The sequence below is a fragment of the Sciurus carolinensis genome, chromosome 14 (assembly GCF_902686445.1).
Source record: "Sciurus carolinensis chromosome 14, mSciCar1.2, whole genome shotgun sequence".
In the NCBI taxonomy this organism is placed as follows: Eukaryota; Metazoa; Chordata; class Mammalia; order Rodentia; family Sciuridae; genus Sciurus; species Sciurus carolinensis.
Window position 1 is genome coordinate 13,713,811 of NC_062226.1, and position 15,305 is coordinate 13,729,115.

Sequence of the window (15,305 nt, forward strand, 5' to 3'; positions counted from 1 at the left end):
GATGACCTCATGTATAAGTCTCCAATGCCAGAGTTTTATAGGAGCCTTGAGCATCGTCCTGGAACCAATACCCCATGGATACAGAGGAATGACTTAATTAAAATGCATAACTTGCTAGTTACTTATGGAGGTCTACTGGCTTTTAAGAGAGCAAGATTTGCCAAACTTAAAGAAAGCATTGGATGTGCTTATAAATTCTTACATACATATGCAATATAATATGTTATCACATAATAAACAGTGATATGTAATCTAATATATAAAAATATGTGAAATGCTATATGGGATTTAAGATATATTTATATCACATGTAAAAATAAAACAAAAGATATCCTTATGGAAATTATGTATATCATATATAATCATAGATATATGTGTGAGAATTAGAAGAAAGAAATGTATCCATTTATTGTTTCTCATACACAAAAGAATCATTCCCAGAAGTCATTGCTTCATTTTCTCTATTCAGTCCTAACGTACTTAAAGAAATGCAGAAGTTGGGTCACGGTAGATCTTGTCACATCTTGTGGGTTTGCATAAGGAATGATATTTATGTTCTGAGTCTGACTGATATATGGGGGAATTCACTCAAAATGATTAAACTGAACACAATTGAACATTTCTATATGTCACGAACACACTTCTTACTCAATTCACTGTACTGAATTCATGCCTTGGTGGAAAGGAAGGAAAATGATCAGAGTTGTTGGACTTCAAAGGACATGATGAGCTGTTGACATGGATGGAATTGTTCTGACAAACAGGTGCAGGTCAAGGATTCTCTGGACCAGTTGGTGGGAGGGGTCCCTGTGACCCTGAATGCACAAAGTGTGGATGAAAACCAAGAGACGGCGGACTTGGAATTGCAGAAAAGCGTCACACGTCTGGATGATGGAGTAGCCTCGTTTGTAGTTAATCTCCCATCTGGAGTGAAGGCACTGGAGTTTCATGTGAGCTGAATCTCTGGTTATATTTTCTAGGACAAAGTGCACTTTTGACTGCATGTTTTGGCAAGTGTAGAGAACAGATGTGGCAGATTTTATAAGTGAGTCCGGTGAACAGTTCTACAATTTGAAAACAAACCAAATGACTACAAAAGACAATCTTCTAACTCACTGAATGATCCTTGAGGAAGATCCATATTCACCTGTATTTTGTTTAGGAATTAATTATTTTTTCTTACACCAATAAACTATATTAGAATCCAGAAGTTTCAGAACAGGAATAGCAGTGGACACCAGTGGTAGGAACTCCCCCTGCTACACACACACCCATTCTTCATCTCTTTTCAGGGCCACATAAGGGTCAAATGTGGAAGCCTCCTTTTTTCTACTGCACAAATCACTTTACTTTCGGGCTCAATCTGATTTCCTCACAAATAATGTTTGGGTTCCCAGTCTCAACTGAGGTATAAGTTAACTACCCAGGTCAACGACTGCAGCACGCATAGACTCACTACCATCTACCCATCCCTTACTGAATACTTGCACATTGTGCTAAGAGATTCCTGAGGAACACACTTCATAACTATTTATCAGCAGTAAGAGTTGGAAAATGTTATCTTTGCCATTTTGTGGTCAGAGGAAAGGAGACTTTGATTCCTGTTTTGACCAAATAGCTTGTCTAGAATTTATAAGTGGCAGCACCAGGATGCAAACCAATGTGCATCTGACCCCAGATCACAAGCTAGTAACCTTTCTGCTGCCTGAAGACAGATACTCCTGCCATGATACCACAGATGGTGTGTGTGATGTTCATTCCTAACTTCTGCCCCCAGTGCTTGAGTTGGTGCTACCTCCCACTCCCTCCCCTCTCCTCCCTTAGTCCCTGTCCTCCCATGTCCAGAAAGAGTCCAGCTTACTCAGTATTTCAGGAAGGGAGCCAGTGTTTCTCTCTTCCTTTTACCAGACTTTTCCACCATGGCCCATAATCCCATCGTTATTCTTCAGTCTTTATGAAATTAGTGGATATCTCAGCTATACAACACTGGAGTACTAGAGGGCTTATTTTTTCCCTTTAGCATTTGTAATTGTGAAATTTAGAAATGGAAAGAGTAAAGAATTTTAAAAGTATGTTTTACAACAAGCACAACTCACAGTCCAAGCATGTTTTTGAATTTTTCCTTTTCAGGTCAAAACTGATGTCCCAGATCTTCCAGAAGAAAATCAGGCCAGCAGAGATTACCAAGCAACAGCATACTCATCTCTCAGTCAAAGTTACCTTTATATCGATTGGACTGGAAACTATAAGCCTCTGCTAGTGGGAGAATATCTGAATATTACTGTTACTTCCAAAAGCCCATATATTGACAAAATAACTCAATATAATTACTTGGTAAGTACAATAATGATAGACTTCCATCTAATTTTCCCACCCTGAACATTTTCTTCTCTGACTTATAGAGAAACATTGGAATGTTTCTTTGCATTTATCAATACAAAGCACTTTCGTGAACACCATCTAATTTGATTAATAGCTTTCAAAAACCTTTGAAATAGGGCATGATTTTCATGACCATTCACAGACAAGGAAACTGAGGAGAGAGGTTACATGAATCACCATGGTCACTTAGTTCAGAAGAGAAAGATTTTGATTTGAACAGAGGCCTCCGTTTCTTGATCTAATAACTCTTCATCAAACAGAGCCTGATTAAATTACATCACCTCTGCTCTATTTCATGGCCCCAAATTATATTCCCACACCTAGTTCAAATATGTGCATTTCATTTGCACAAAAGGGGTGACCCCACTCCAGCTCTGAAGGATTGAGTCTTACTGTCCCCATTCTAGTTCTGCCGTCAGCAGTGTCCCTACTGCACCAGGCACATTTAACAGGAGGTGCAGCAGTTAGGCCTGTTGGTGAAACCTAGAAAAGGGTGTGCAAAAAATGTCAAGGGCTTCCTGATAGTTGCCAAAGATATAGAATGATTTGTTCCAACAGCAGATCAAGCTGGTGATGATGGAATTTTCAACATTTTTGAGAAAAAAAATTGAAAAAAATATATGAAGAACAGAAAAATATTGACAAAGAATTAGGAAATTGCTTATGGATTACATACCAAAACCATGTATGCAGTCTTGTTCTCTAAGGACAATTAAAGGGATCTTTGAAGACATTTTGGCTTTATGTGATTTTTTTTTAACCCTAACCTCCTTACCATCTAATCTATATTTAAAAACCTGAATCCCCAAATAAGGTACACTCCATTTATTCATCAGGTTTCTTGTTTGTTTTTTGTTGGTATTGGGGATTGAACCCAGGGCCCACACATGCTAAGCAAGTACACTACCACTGAACTACATCCCTAGCTTCTTTTAACATATTTATTTTGAGAGAGGATATTGCTAAATTGCTGACCTCATATTTGTGATCCTCCTGCCTCAGCCCCTTGAGTAGCTGAAATTAGAGGCATTCACAATCAGGCCCAGTGCATCTAATGCTTTTCATCTTTTATCCTGGTGCTAGAGATTGAACCCAGAGCACTCCACCCCGAGCTACATCCTCAAGTACTTTTTATTTTTTTATTTGGAGATAGGAACTCACCGAATTGCTCTCTAATTTCTGGTTCTGACACTTTGAACTAAAAACAGTATGACTTTCAGATTTCCTGAGCCTCAGATTCTCCAGTGGGGGCACCATGCCGACCCCACTGCTGTACCGTAAGAATTAAAGGAGTTAAATAAGTGTTAAAGTTCCTGGCGCATAGTAGGAATATACACACACATCAACTTTGTTCTCCAAGCTCCACCCTGACGCACAGGTTTTGTTTCTGTAATTTTTTTCACGGCTACTCTTTATGTTTAGATTTTATCCAGGGGCAAAATTGTACACTTTGGCACAAGAGAGAAGGTTCTAGATTCATCTAATCAAAGTATAAACATTCCAGTGACTCAGAACATGGTTCCTTCAGCTCGACTCCTGGTCTATTACATCGTCACAGGAGAGCAGACTGCAGAGTTGGTGTCTGACTCAGTCTGCCTAAATATTGAAGAGAAATGTGACAACCAGCTCCAGGTGAGACACAAATACATGTCACAACTGGATTTTCTTCTGAATGAAGGAGGCTGCCTCTGTCAAAGTAGTTGCTTCTGAACAATTCTATCTCATACAAATATATTTTCTTTTTCACATGACCTTCTAGGTTCATCTGTCTCCAGATGCAGATGCATATTCTCCAGGTCAAACTGTATGTCTTAACTTGGCCACTGAGTCAGAGTCCTGGGTGGCAGTGGCAGCGGTGGACAGTGCTGTGTATGGAGTCCCAGGAGCCAGAAAGCCCATGGAAAGGGTTAAGTAGTGCTGTTCTGGGGTCTCTGTGGGGGGTGGGGCTCAGTGCAGCCTTCACCCAGTGTGACCACCAGCACAGGTGAGGGCAGAGTTAAGGCAACACAGCCTGATTTTCCACAATGTCCTCAGCACCGTGGGTCTCAGGAAGGTGAGCCACGCTCAGCCAACGTCCAAAGCACAGGTCAGTGCTTTTTTGTTTTCCAAATACAGATCCAAGCACTTTAAAAACACACCATCATGATAGCAATTGCATCCATGGAGCAAAAGTGCCCTCAACTAAGAGAGTTGGAGGATTTGGGAGCATGAGGTGGTGGTTACAGAAGAGGCACAAGAGAAGCCTGGACACAAAACCCTTGGGTTTGTTTAACTCATTAAAATCTGTGGTGCAGAAGAATTTGAAAATCACTCCATTCCTAAGTTCCCATTTATTTCCACGACACTCAGCGAGTATCGTCTTGGCTTGGGTGTCTTTGAACAAGGGAAGAACAATGTAAGAAATTGCAAAGTTAAAACTATTTGGAGAGGAGAGAACATTTGAAGTCAAAATCAAAACTGAAATAAGCCCCCAGAGCAGTCCTTCCCACTTAGAACCCAGAGCTCTCTCCTGAAAACATAAGAGGGTATGTCCTTTTTTGATTTAGCAACTTGAAATTAATTTGTTGATTCACCCCTTGTGCTTTCACTTACTCATTCATCTGGTTTAGACATTGATTGCAGCAGGTATTCTATGTGCAAAACACCCTGGGTGAGTTTCTAAGAATCTCTGTTCTCAGTTGAATTTTGAATAGGCATGTATTTGTAAATATAAAACCACAAACTAAAGGAATGGAGATGGGAGATGGTCCTGGTTCTTGGATAAACCAGTGCCCTGTGCATCTCACAGGTTGGGCTAACCATCCAATGGCCAGTACCCTCAGTTCTTCACACACCTGAAGATGCTCACCGTTCCACCTTTCTGGACAGGTGTTCCAAGCTCTAGAGAAGAGTGACCTGGGCTGTGGGGCAGGTGGTGGCCGAAACAATGCAGATGTGTTCCATCTGGCTGGACTCACCTTCCTCACCAATGCGAATGCAGAGGACTCCCAAGACAATGGTAAAGCCAGCATTTATACTGAGATTGACTTTGATCACTTGCCTCCCAGATCTCTCCTTATTGTCCCTCTTCCAGAATATTCCCCACAATGATCTTAGAATGCCGTGACTGCGTAACTCCCCTGTATAGAGTGTGTCAGTGGCCTTCAAGATGAAGAGCAGATTCTTTAGCATAGCACTCAGCGCCTCCTGTGATCTTCTCCCTGGTCTTTCCATCCTTTCCCGCCCTGCTCTTCCTGTCTGTCTACACCGCACCAGGCGTAGCTCTGGTCTGCTGCTGAGCTATTCACACCTCTGGGCCTTTCCTCATGGGGATGGCTTCCCCCCTATGAGCCTGGAGAAGCAAGTAGAAGAATCCTCTCCTCTAGGAGGCCTCTTCCCCACCCAGAATGGATCACTCCCTCCTGCTTCAATAGGAGGGTATGGTAGGGACAGACCGCTTTATAACAAGACAGCACTGGGTCACTGCATATCCTCACACTTAATTATAGGTCACGTCCCACCCACAGCAATGAGGGCTCTTCAAGGGCAGCGACCACATCTTAATCACCTTTCTGTGGTTTTAAAATGGTTCATAATTATTCTTGGTACTCTAATATTTTATTTGCATTTGTAATAATATAACTCAAAGAACAGATAAGAAAATAGATTAGTCAACAAAAACTTGGTTCACTCTAAATGCTTAGATAGTTCTTTATAATATATGGGTCAAAAAGTTTGCAGGATTCCAAACCAAATTCAGATTTAAAAAAAAATCAAACTATAGGTCCTGAGGTCCACTATGCTGAAACAAGTCCTACTAAGATGTATAGTTGCCAGTGCTTATTCTGAAGCAGGCTTTCAACACAGATTTCTAGAATGAATCACTTGTGAAGGTTTTAAATATTTAGTTTCATGCAACACTTTTAAAAATAGATTTTAACTTATCCCCCCTTTTCTTTGTCTCTCTTTTTTTTGTATATATATAAATAGATGAACCTGGTAAAGAAATTCTTAGGACACTAAAAAGTCTGCAACGGCAAATACAGGAACCAGGTACTCTAAAAATTTCATGTGATTGTAAAAAGGTTATGATCATATTGGAGATGAATGAATGACATGAATGTTTTAAATAGTCCATGAAACTTTTTTATTTTAGATTTTTATCAACCCCCCATTTTCTTTGTCTCTATCTTTTGTTTGTGTTAGATGAACCTGGCAAAGAAATTAAGCCAATTTCAGCAGGAAACCTGCAACAGATAATAGAGGAACAAGGTACTCTTAAGATTTTCATGTAATTGTACAAAGTTTATGATGATATCATTCAAAAGCTGGAGAAAATGAAATATTATGTAATTTCCCTTAACTCAAATAGAATGGGTGAAAAGAAAGATATGTATGTATGTTTAGCTCACCTCCCTCAGAAAGATTAATCCAAAGAAATCTAGTGTTCATTTTCCATAACCTTAATATGAAGAGAACAGACCTTTATCAGTTCTTTCTCTAAAATGTGAATTATTACCTTCAATTTGTCACAAACATTTTCTCTCTACAGGTTTCATCTAACAATAAAAATATTTTTCCATTTTATTCTGACAAAATCCATGATTTGATTAATTTTGAAATATATGTAGAAATCTATTTCTTCTATTTCATATATTTAATAGCTAATAACTTTCTGGATCATTATTTGGAAATAAGTCCAATGGGAATTATTTAAATGGTGATATGATAATCGGTCATGTTACAGTAAAAAGAACATCAATCTGGAGTCCATAGCCTGAGTTCAGCTAGTTGTCATTCTTAGAGTAATATGACTTCTTCCATTTGTATATGAGTTTCGTAATTCTCTTTGTGTGTGGTGGGGAATTGCTGGGGTATTGAACTCAGGGACACTTTACCACTGAGCCATCTTCCCTATATTTTTAAAAATTTTGAGACAGAGTTAAGTTGCTGAGACTGGCCTTGAAATTTCCGTCTTCCTGCCTCAGCCTCCTGGGTCACTGGGACTACAGGCTTGTGTTAGTTACTGTAAATCTAGCTTTCCTTCTCTGTTCTAATGATATGATATTAGAGGTTGATTAATCTAAGCACTTACAATGAAGGAAGATGGCACTAGTGGAGGCCTACAAACCATATCATATAAGGAATGTTTGGAAAAAGAAGACTAGTTAGCTTATGGAAGATAATTCTTACATAATAATAATAGCCATTTTCAAATATTTAAAGGCTTCTTGGATATTTAACTTACACTCAAATGCTGATGAACCCAAAGTTCCAGTTTCAAAAGTTTGTACCTAGCTTGGTTTCAGGAAGCCCTTTGACCATTTAGTGTGAGTTGGAAAGGACCACCTGGTGGGGTCACATTCTCTCTAATCTTACTGGAGTTCCAAGGACACACTGGTCAATCAGCTAGCTATAGCTCCTGTGGGTAAATGGAGCATTTGGTAGTAGAAAACGAGTATTTCTTGAGATTCCTTCTAAACTTGAGATGCTGACTCAGCCTGATCAAGGGCACTTACATTATTACCCTTTCAGTTACTAAATACAAATATGAAGTGCCAAAGAAGTGTTGCCGTGATGGAGCCCATCGTAACGATGATGAAACCTGTGAGCAGCGCGCTGCACGGGTCACCAGAAGCACATACTGTGTTAAAGCTTTCAAGGAATGTTGCATCATCGCAAACCAGTACCGAGATAATGAATCACATAAAGGGCCCCTTCTGCTTGGGAGGAGTAAGTATGGCATTTCTATCAGAATTCTGTCTAATGTGGGGAATTTTGTGTAATAGTATGCTGCTAAGAAAGGCAATTTTCATGCTGTAATTGAAAGTAGAAATAGCAACTTGTAAATACCCATAAAAATCTGTTATCATTTTTGGGAATTTGAAGAGATATAGTACAGAGCAGAGTATACTAGGCCAGAACCAAGACCCAGTGAATGACAATTTATCCTCCCCAAGCCCCCAGCAAGAAGCTTGGACCAGATATCTCAGTATGCCTCTGAGTTCTAACATTCTATGATGCTATGGCATTACAACCATTGAAAATTCTGTTTATACCTACACTGCCCAAATGTAGCATAAAGCTCTAAATCTAGCACAAGATGAAGTGTGTTTCTAAAAGTTGAAATCTTATTTCAATTTCATCCACAATATACATTTTCAGAACACTCAGTAGAACATTCAATGTGTTTTCAGAATTTTTAGGACTTTCCTTTGTTTTCCTATCATTTTATTTATGAGGTCTTGATTTGATCTCATGGGGCCTTAGTATACAACTCTAATTCCTCTTCCATGAAACAGTCCTTTGAATATTTGAGAGGCTTTATTAAAACTCACTGAGTTTCCTCTTCTCCAGCCTGAATACCACTGTCACTTTGGTCATCCCTCCTGTAACTTTGTCCCAAGACCTTGGAAGCCTCTCCATAAGCTTCTTTCTCAAATTGCGCCATTTAGATTGTCTAAATCTTTCAGTTTCAATCTTTTTTCTCAGTTTCAACCATAAAGTCAATTTGTGTAAACTTTAGTTATTACAGTTATGTATAAAGGTCAATTTAAAAACATTCAATAATTTCCCTCAGACACAATTACTGTTAAGAGTCTGGTTTGTATTCTGCCATCCCTCACCACCCCAAATATCCTTATGCTATTGAGCATTTATATATATAGGATCATACTTAAATTACTGTTTTGCACCTTGCTTTTTTTCATATAATAAAATGTGTCCAACATCCTTCCAAGTCAGGATACATAACTGACCTCATTTTATTAACAGCAATATGTTGTGTCACAGCACCAAATCCACTCAGGGGTATTTTAGTCATTTGAAATTTTTGCTCATATGACGAGTGGTGTAGTGAGTATCTCTGTTGATCTGTGTGTTTTATATATATGTACGTATTTACATATGTACATGTACATATACACATACAAACACACATATATGATCTTTACATATTCTTGCTAGCATTTCTATAGAATACATCATTAGATATGAAATCTCTCAGACATAGGGACTCCCTGTTTAAAATTTGGATATTTTTGCCAAGTTGCCTCCTAAACCTTTTTGCCCACGTATACCCCCAATAACAATGTTACTGCTTTACAAAATACACGAACATCAGGATACCTCCCTCACGTAATGCAGCCCTGGTCTTTCTGGCAGTCAAATCAGACAGTGCACAGTCAAGTGCATTCTGTAAAGCCTTTTGCACATATTTCTATTAAACCACATCTTCCCTCTTCTATCATTGGGAAGTTGATTTTTTTAGATCCAAAGGTAAAGAATTCTTTACCTTAAGAAAACTGACAAAGCAATGTAAAATACAGACTTACCAATTCATTTTTTGCTGTGTGTAGATCAATTTCTAGATCCTCAAGGATTGTATAACGATATCCTCTCTTAATGGTTTAATTTATTTTGATTTTGAATTTCCTCAAAGAATTGTTTGCTCTAAACTCTTCAGTTTATAGCATCTTCTTTTCCAGGTCTCTTTCTGACTCTTCTGTCAATAAAAGTGTAATTATTCATTTATCATTTTATTTCCTCCTTTTAAAAGGATAAAGAACATTTCTAAAATGAAACAATGCAAAAGAAGTATAGGAAGAGCAAAATTCCACTTTTTAAAATTATATACCATGACTTTGGGAGAAAAGACCATGTTGAGCTGGTCTATTTTAAGAGGCAAGAAAGCATTATTATTTGTATTTGGATGACATTTTTAAAGGATAATACTTTATTTCCAAGTATTTAATTTTTTTATTGTATTCATAAATGCGATTTTCCTCCAGCCCCCTTTAAAATGCAATGTCTTATTTGATGTAAGTTATTACATTTACTAGAATACTGCAAGCATGTTTGCAAAATAGTACATTATCTTAAAATCCTTCAAAGGCTTTCTGTTACTCTTAGGAGAAGATACAAAAAGTTTTCATGAAGGACTGGGGATGTAACTAAGTGACAGAGTACTTGCCTAGCATAAATGAGGTTCTGAGTTTTTTTCTAGCAATGCAAAACAAATAAAGAAAATCAGAGCCTTCAGAGGCTCTTCCTGATTTGGTCCCAATCTAACCTCTTGAGCCTCATCTTCAAGCATACCTCTGCAGGTATGCTGAATCACCCTTCTTCACACTGCCAATGCCTCTTCACCCCACAGGCTTATTCACACCCTCTGCTTGGACCTGTCTTCCTCCATTTCCTATGGGTCTGTTCTGCATCCTCTAGGTCTTCAGCTTTACAAACCATTTGAAAATCCAGTCCTTACCCTCTGCTCTCCCCAGGTTAGATACTTGTCAGGGAGACACCCGTGCTACCCTGAACTTATGCTCTGATCCTTGTCACACAGGGAGTTGAAACATGTACTCTACTATCCTGTCTGCCTGCCTTCCCCACTAAAGCTTCAGGAGAGCAGAAACTCCATCCACCTGGTCTCCACTGGGTCCTAAGAGCTCAACACATAAAAGGCTCCTAATTACCATCTGAAGTCATGAATGAGCCTTAAGTGGTTGAAACCTTTCCTCCAACAGTACATTTATATGATGACTTTGTCTTATTTAGATGTTTAATGATTCCAAAACAAACTTCTTTCAGGGGAAAAAAAAGGTAGAGTTGGGGGGGTCCTAAACTAATAAAAAATTTACCGTGTTTCCGAAGTATTGGATATGAATATGAACATATGAAGTTGCTGTTTTTGTAGGTTGAAAGTGAACTAACATCAATTCCAAGTGGTTGAATATACCAGCTCATTACCCAATACTGTACAATGGCAATTTCATATCTTCCTGTTTTTCCTCAAACCTCCTGTACTTCTTTGAGTCTCTTTCTCAGCTGATGACCTCACATTTTATTGAGAAAACAGACCCCATCAGTGGGAACTCCCTTTTTTTCCCACCACCAAAGCAACAAAACTACCCATGACCTGCACTGCTTCTCTCCTTTCTAATGGAAAAAGTGTTCCTTCTGACGAGGGATGATCTCTCCTCTTTCTCTAATCCCACCCTCTGATATTTTCAAGGATAAAACAATTGAGGCATGATTTGTCTCTGCACTCTGCTCTTGCTTATTTCATTTCTTAATTTCTTTGACTACTGGTTTTGAGGTTAACTACATTTTGTTTCTGCCCATTTCATAGTCTGAAAACTACTGGTGAATTTTTAGATTTTTAAAAAAATTCCAGTGGAATTAAGTGACATTTTTATGCAGATGTCTGTCAAATTTATTCAGGTTGAGTCTCACTTATCAAAAATTCTTGAAACCAGAAGTATTTCAGATTTTGGATTTTTTTTCAGACTTGGGAGTATTTGCAATTATATAATGAGATAGCTTGGACATTGGACTCAATTCTAAACCCAAAATTATAGTTTATATACATGTTATATACACAATAACCTGAAAATTTTAATGTGTCTGTTTTGATGATAACCCACCACATGTGGTCAGATATGGAATTTTCTAATTGTGGTATTGTCATGCTCAAAGTTTCAGATTTTAGAGCTAAACATTTTAGATTTTCAGACTAGATATTCAAATACACCCCCTTTCTCTTCGTCTCTGTGTTTTGTTTTTGTTTTAAATGGATGAACTTCAGACTCCAGACTCATGTTTATAACTCTGTACTTAGTTGTCTAACAGATAATTCAAACTCAACATGTCCTAAAGAAAGCTGAATTCTCCCAGTTTTATAAATGGTATCACCGCCTAGTCACTTAAGCCAGAAGTCTGGGAATGATCCACTCCCTTAGAAAACTGATCCATCTATCTTTCATTTCCACATCAATCGCTTAAGCACAGGCCCCCCAACTTCTAGCCTGCATTACCGTCATGGCCTCCTCACACGTCCCTCCATCTCCACTTTGCCCCATTATATAAAGTCAGAAATAATAAATATTAATCTAGGCTACTTCTTAGTTCTCAGGACTGTTACTACCTAAGGATCAACTACTTTGCTGTATCTTTATGACAAATTTAGATTCATGGCTTCCTCTTCCTGTTATTCCATAAGGTCCAGAACTCCAAGTTGATACTGTACTATATGGTGTGGGGCTTGGCTCTGAGGTTCATGCACTGTCAGAGTGAAATGGTAAGAGAGTTGCATTACCAGATCTTTATGAAGATGAAATAAAGAAGCATAGATAGTTAATAAAACAGCATTAAAGAAATGTTGCTCATTGTTGGCCTCTACAGATGAAGGTTTAAGGAACACAGCCTTAGTTATTTAGTATTTTTAAAATAGTTTTAGTTTTTAAAGCATTTCACAGATAAATTTCCTCTAAGCCCTATAATACTCCTGTAAAAGAAGCAGTACATAGATTATTTTCTCCAATCTACACAGTGAATTTTAGAGGGATTAAGGAGTTCTCTAAGGTCACATGAGGAAAGTCTAGGCTGATACTTGAAGTCACTGCTTTCACTTTCTATTTTATGACTGATGTTCTTTAAATTCTAGCATGACTTTTCCAATTTTAAAAAGAACTTAAATAATCTTTTAACTTAGAAAATACTTATTGAACATCTTACTATAAATAAATACCTGAAGAAAATTGTAAATTGTACTCCAGAGGAAATATATGTCATTATCCAATTATGTGAACCAGGATAACAAAGTTGCTTTACTATATAAAGCTAGTGAACTTCCTCTAACACCTAATGCCATAATCAAGATTAACTCCTATGTGTCACATGTTTACTATAAGGTTATGTTGTCAGAACAAAAGAACTCTTGTAGGCATTCAATAATCTGGATTCTGGTGCAAGCCGTGACTGTGGATAAGGAACGTAACCTCTTTGAGGGTTTACTTATAAAATGGGAATAAAATGAAATGATAAATGGGAAAATGCTAAGAGATGAACTCTTAGTTACTATGAAGCCTATGCAAAATGTGAACTTCCTGTATTTAATTACTCTAGAGCATTCTACATTCTATTTGAATTTGGTATTTGGTCAATGGAAAAAGGAGAAATACCATTCTTAAAATCTTAGGTTTTTAAATCTTTTTTTTCCAATGAACCTTAAAATTTGAAAAAAAAATTTCACTACTTTGAATAGTTTACTGATCATATCTTGTTGCCTTTCAGATTGAGGACTCGCAAAGATTTCAACCTCTTCCTAGCCATACTGGAATATGCTCAATTTCACTTCCTGTGAGGCTTAGTTTTTGTACATTGCACATATTTTCTATGCCTTCCATTTTTCTGGAAACCAAAGGAGAAAATCAGACTTAAATAGAAAATGATAAAGTTCCTTCCTTGTACTTTTGGAATAAGTACCCTTGGTTCCATATGAGGTTTCTTTTCATAATTATGATTTATCAACCTTTGTGATAAATGAGAAAAAAGTGACTAAAAACAAATTTACCAAAGCAGCTAAACTGCCACCTATGCTTGGTAATTATACTCATCTGACTATCAGACCTCAAGACCTGTAACAGAGGACAGAGGAGTGTGTCTATTGCCAGTCCCACTGACTACTGTGAGGAGAACAAGCAACCAGCCAGGGAAGAGCTGGAAAACTCCACAGTGCACACCATGCTACATTCTGCAGTCTAGCCCAAGAGATGACCACAGTTATTACACTGGGCTACTGCCGAATATTAACTGTACAGAAGGATATCAGGCCCCTAAAATGATGCTGTGCTTATGAACATAAATACTTTTATCAGAATATGTAGCTTAATAAAACATTTATCACCCATATTGGTAAATTTTCATTGAAGAAATTTTCTCCAATTATCTGCAACATAATTGTCAATTTAACTCCATAATCAATTTTCTACACTGGGCAAATATTTTTATACTTCTCTATTTTCATTTTTATTTTTCCAAAATTATTTTCATCAGGATTGATTTCTTTTTATACAATTTTTATACTAAGACTTTAGGGTTTCTTTTTTCCATTTTAGTTTTGTCTTTCAGGAATTTCTGCAACTGTTAGTTGTTTTGCTTTGATTTGATATTTACCAAATACAACTTGGGGACCAAGTATATATATATCTGTATATATCTGTGTATATGTATGTCTGTGTGTTTATACATGCACATTCACACACAAACACACACATATAAATACATACATATATATATAAATACAAATATATATATACGTATATATATATATATATATGATTTGACGAGGTATAGCTAAGTGGTAGGACGCATGCTTAGTATGTGTGAGGTCCTGCGTTCAATCCTTAACCCTAAAAAGACAATACAAAACAAAACAAAAAAAGATTTTTCAAGATTTGTTTCTTGTGTCATTTTGTTCATACAAATTTCAAATGTAGTTTTACCTTTTGATAGTTTTATCCTTTATTTCTTCCTAATATTTATTATTAATTGGAAATAAGATTGAGAGTATATTTTTGTAGCAATGAATGAAGTACATAAGAATAAATATATAGGATCAAATGGGTTGAAATATATTTGGGATCAAAATGTCAGGGCTAAAACACTGTGCTTCATGTTGACATTCTTTTTGCAACAAAATAGTGAACAATAGACAACATCTGGGGAAACTTCCTGCACAAAATGGAATTAAGATAAAAATCTGGTATTGAAAAAATGTATCTGCTTCTTTGATAATGCTAAATAAGATATTTTTCTGGACTTAATGCCAAAAGATAAAGACAGTTGTCATATGTCAATCAAACAATACTTGGCATGTAAAATAACCACACAATAACTATTTATTAATTTGACATTTTATATTTAAAATAGCACCATGTTTTCTTTTGTAACTTTAAATTACATAAGATCTGAATATTCTAGAAAAAAATATTAAGTAAAATATAGAAACCTCTGTTAATTAAGCCCCCAAATGTTCTTCCCCCAAAATAACATTGTTTCAAAGTTGTCTTAGTCAGCTTTTCATTGCTGTGATCAAAACACCTGACAAGAGTAACTTAGAGAAAAAAGTTTTATTTCGGTTCATGGTTTCAGAGGTCTCAGTT

At 37.0% G+C, this 15,305-nt stretch overlaps 1 protein-coding gene across 3 annotated transcripts in view; it reads left to right on the plus strand.

The window, feature by feature from the left end:
• LOC124963942 (complement C5-like) overlaps positions 1–14,050 on the plus strand; it is a 37,367-nt gene extending 23,317 nt beyond the window's left edge. The window contains exons 11-20 of one of the 3 annotated variants that reach the window (XM_047523667.1): positions 765–950; positions 2,131–2,334; positions 3,805–4,014; positions 4,142–4,288; positions 5,251–5,380; positions 6,352–6,414; positions 6,568–6,633; positions 7,897–8,094; positions 12,362–12,439; positions 13,435–14,050. In XM_047523667.1, the coding sequence (XP_047379623.1) occupies positions 765–950; positions 2,131–2,334; positions 3,805–4,014; positions 4,142–4,288; positions 5,251–5,380; positions 6,352–6,414; positions 6,568–6,633; positions 7,897–8,094; positions 12,362–12,435 (1,278 nt within the window). In that variant the 3' untranslated portion in view covers positions 12,436–12,439; positions 13,435–14,050. The remainder of the gene's footprint in view (positions 1–764; positions 951–2,130; positions 2,335–3,804; positions 4,015–4,141; positions 4,289–5,250; positions 5,381–6,351; positions 6,415–6,567; positions 6,634–7,896; positions 8,095–12,361; positions 12,440–13,434) is intronic. The other 2 variants (XM_047523669.1, XM_047523668.1) reach the window with 2 other exon arrangements.
• The last annotated feature ends 1,255 nt before the right edge of the window (positions 14,051–15,305 follow it).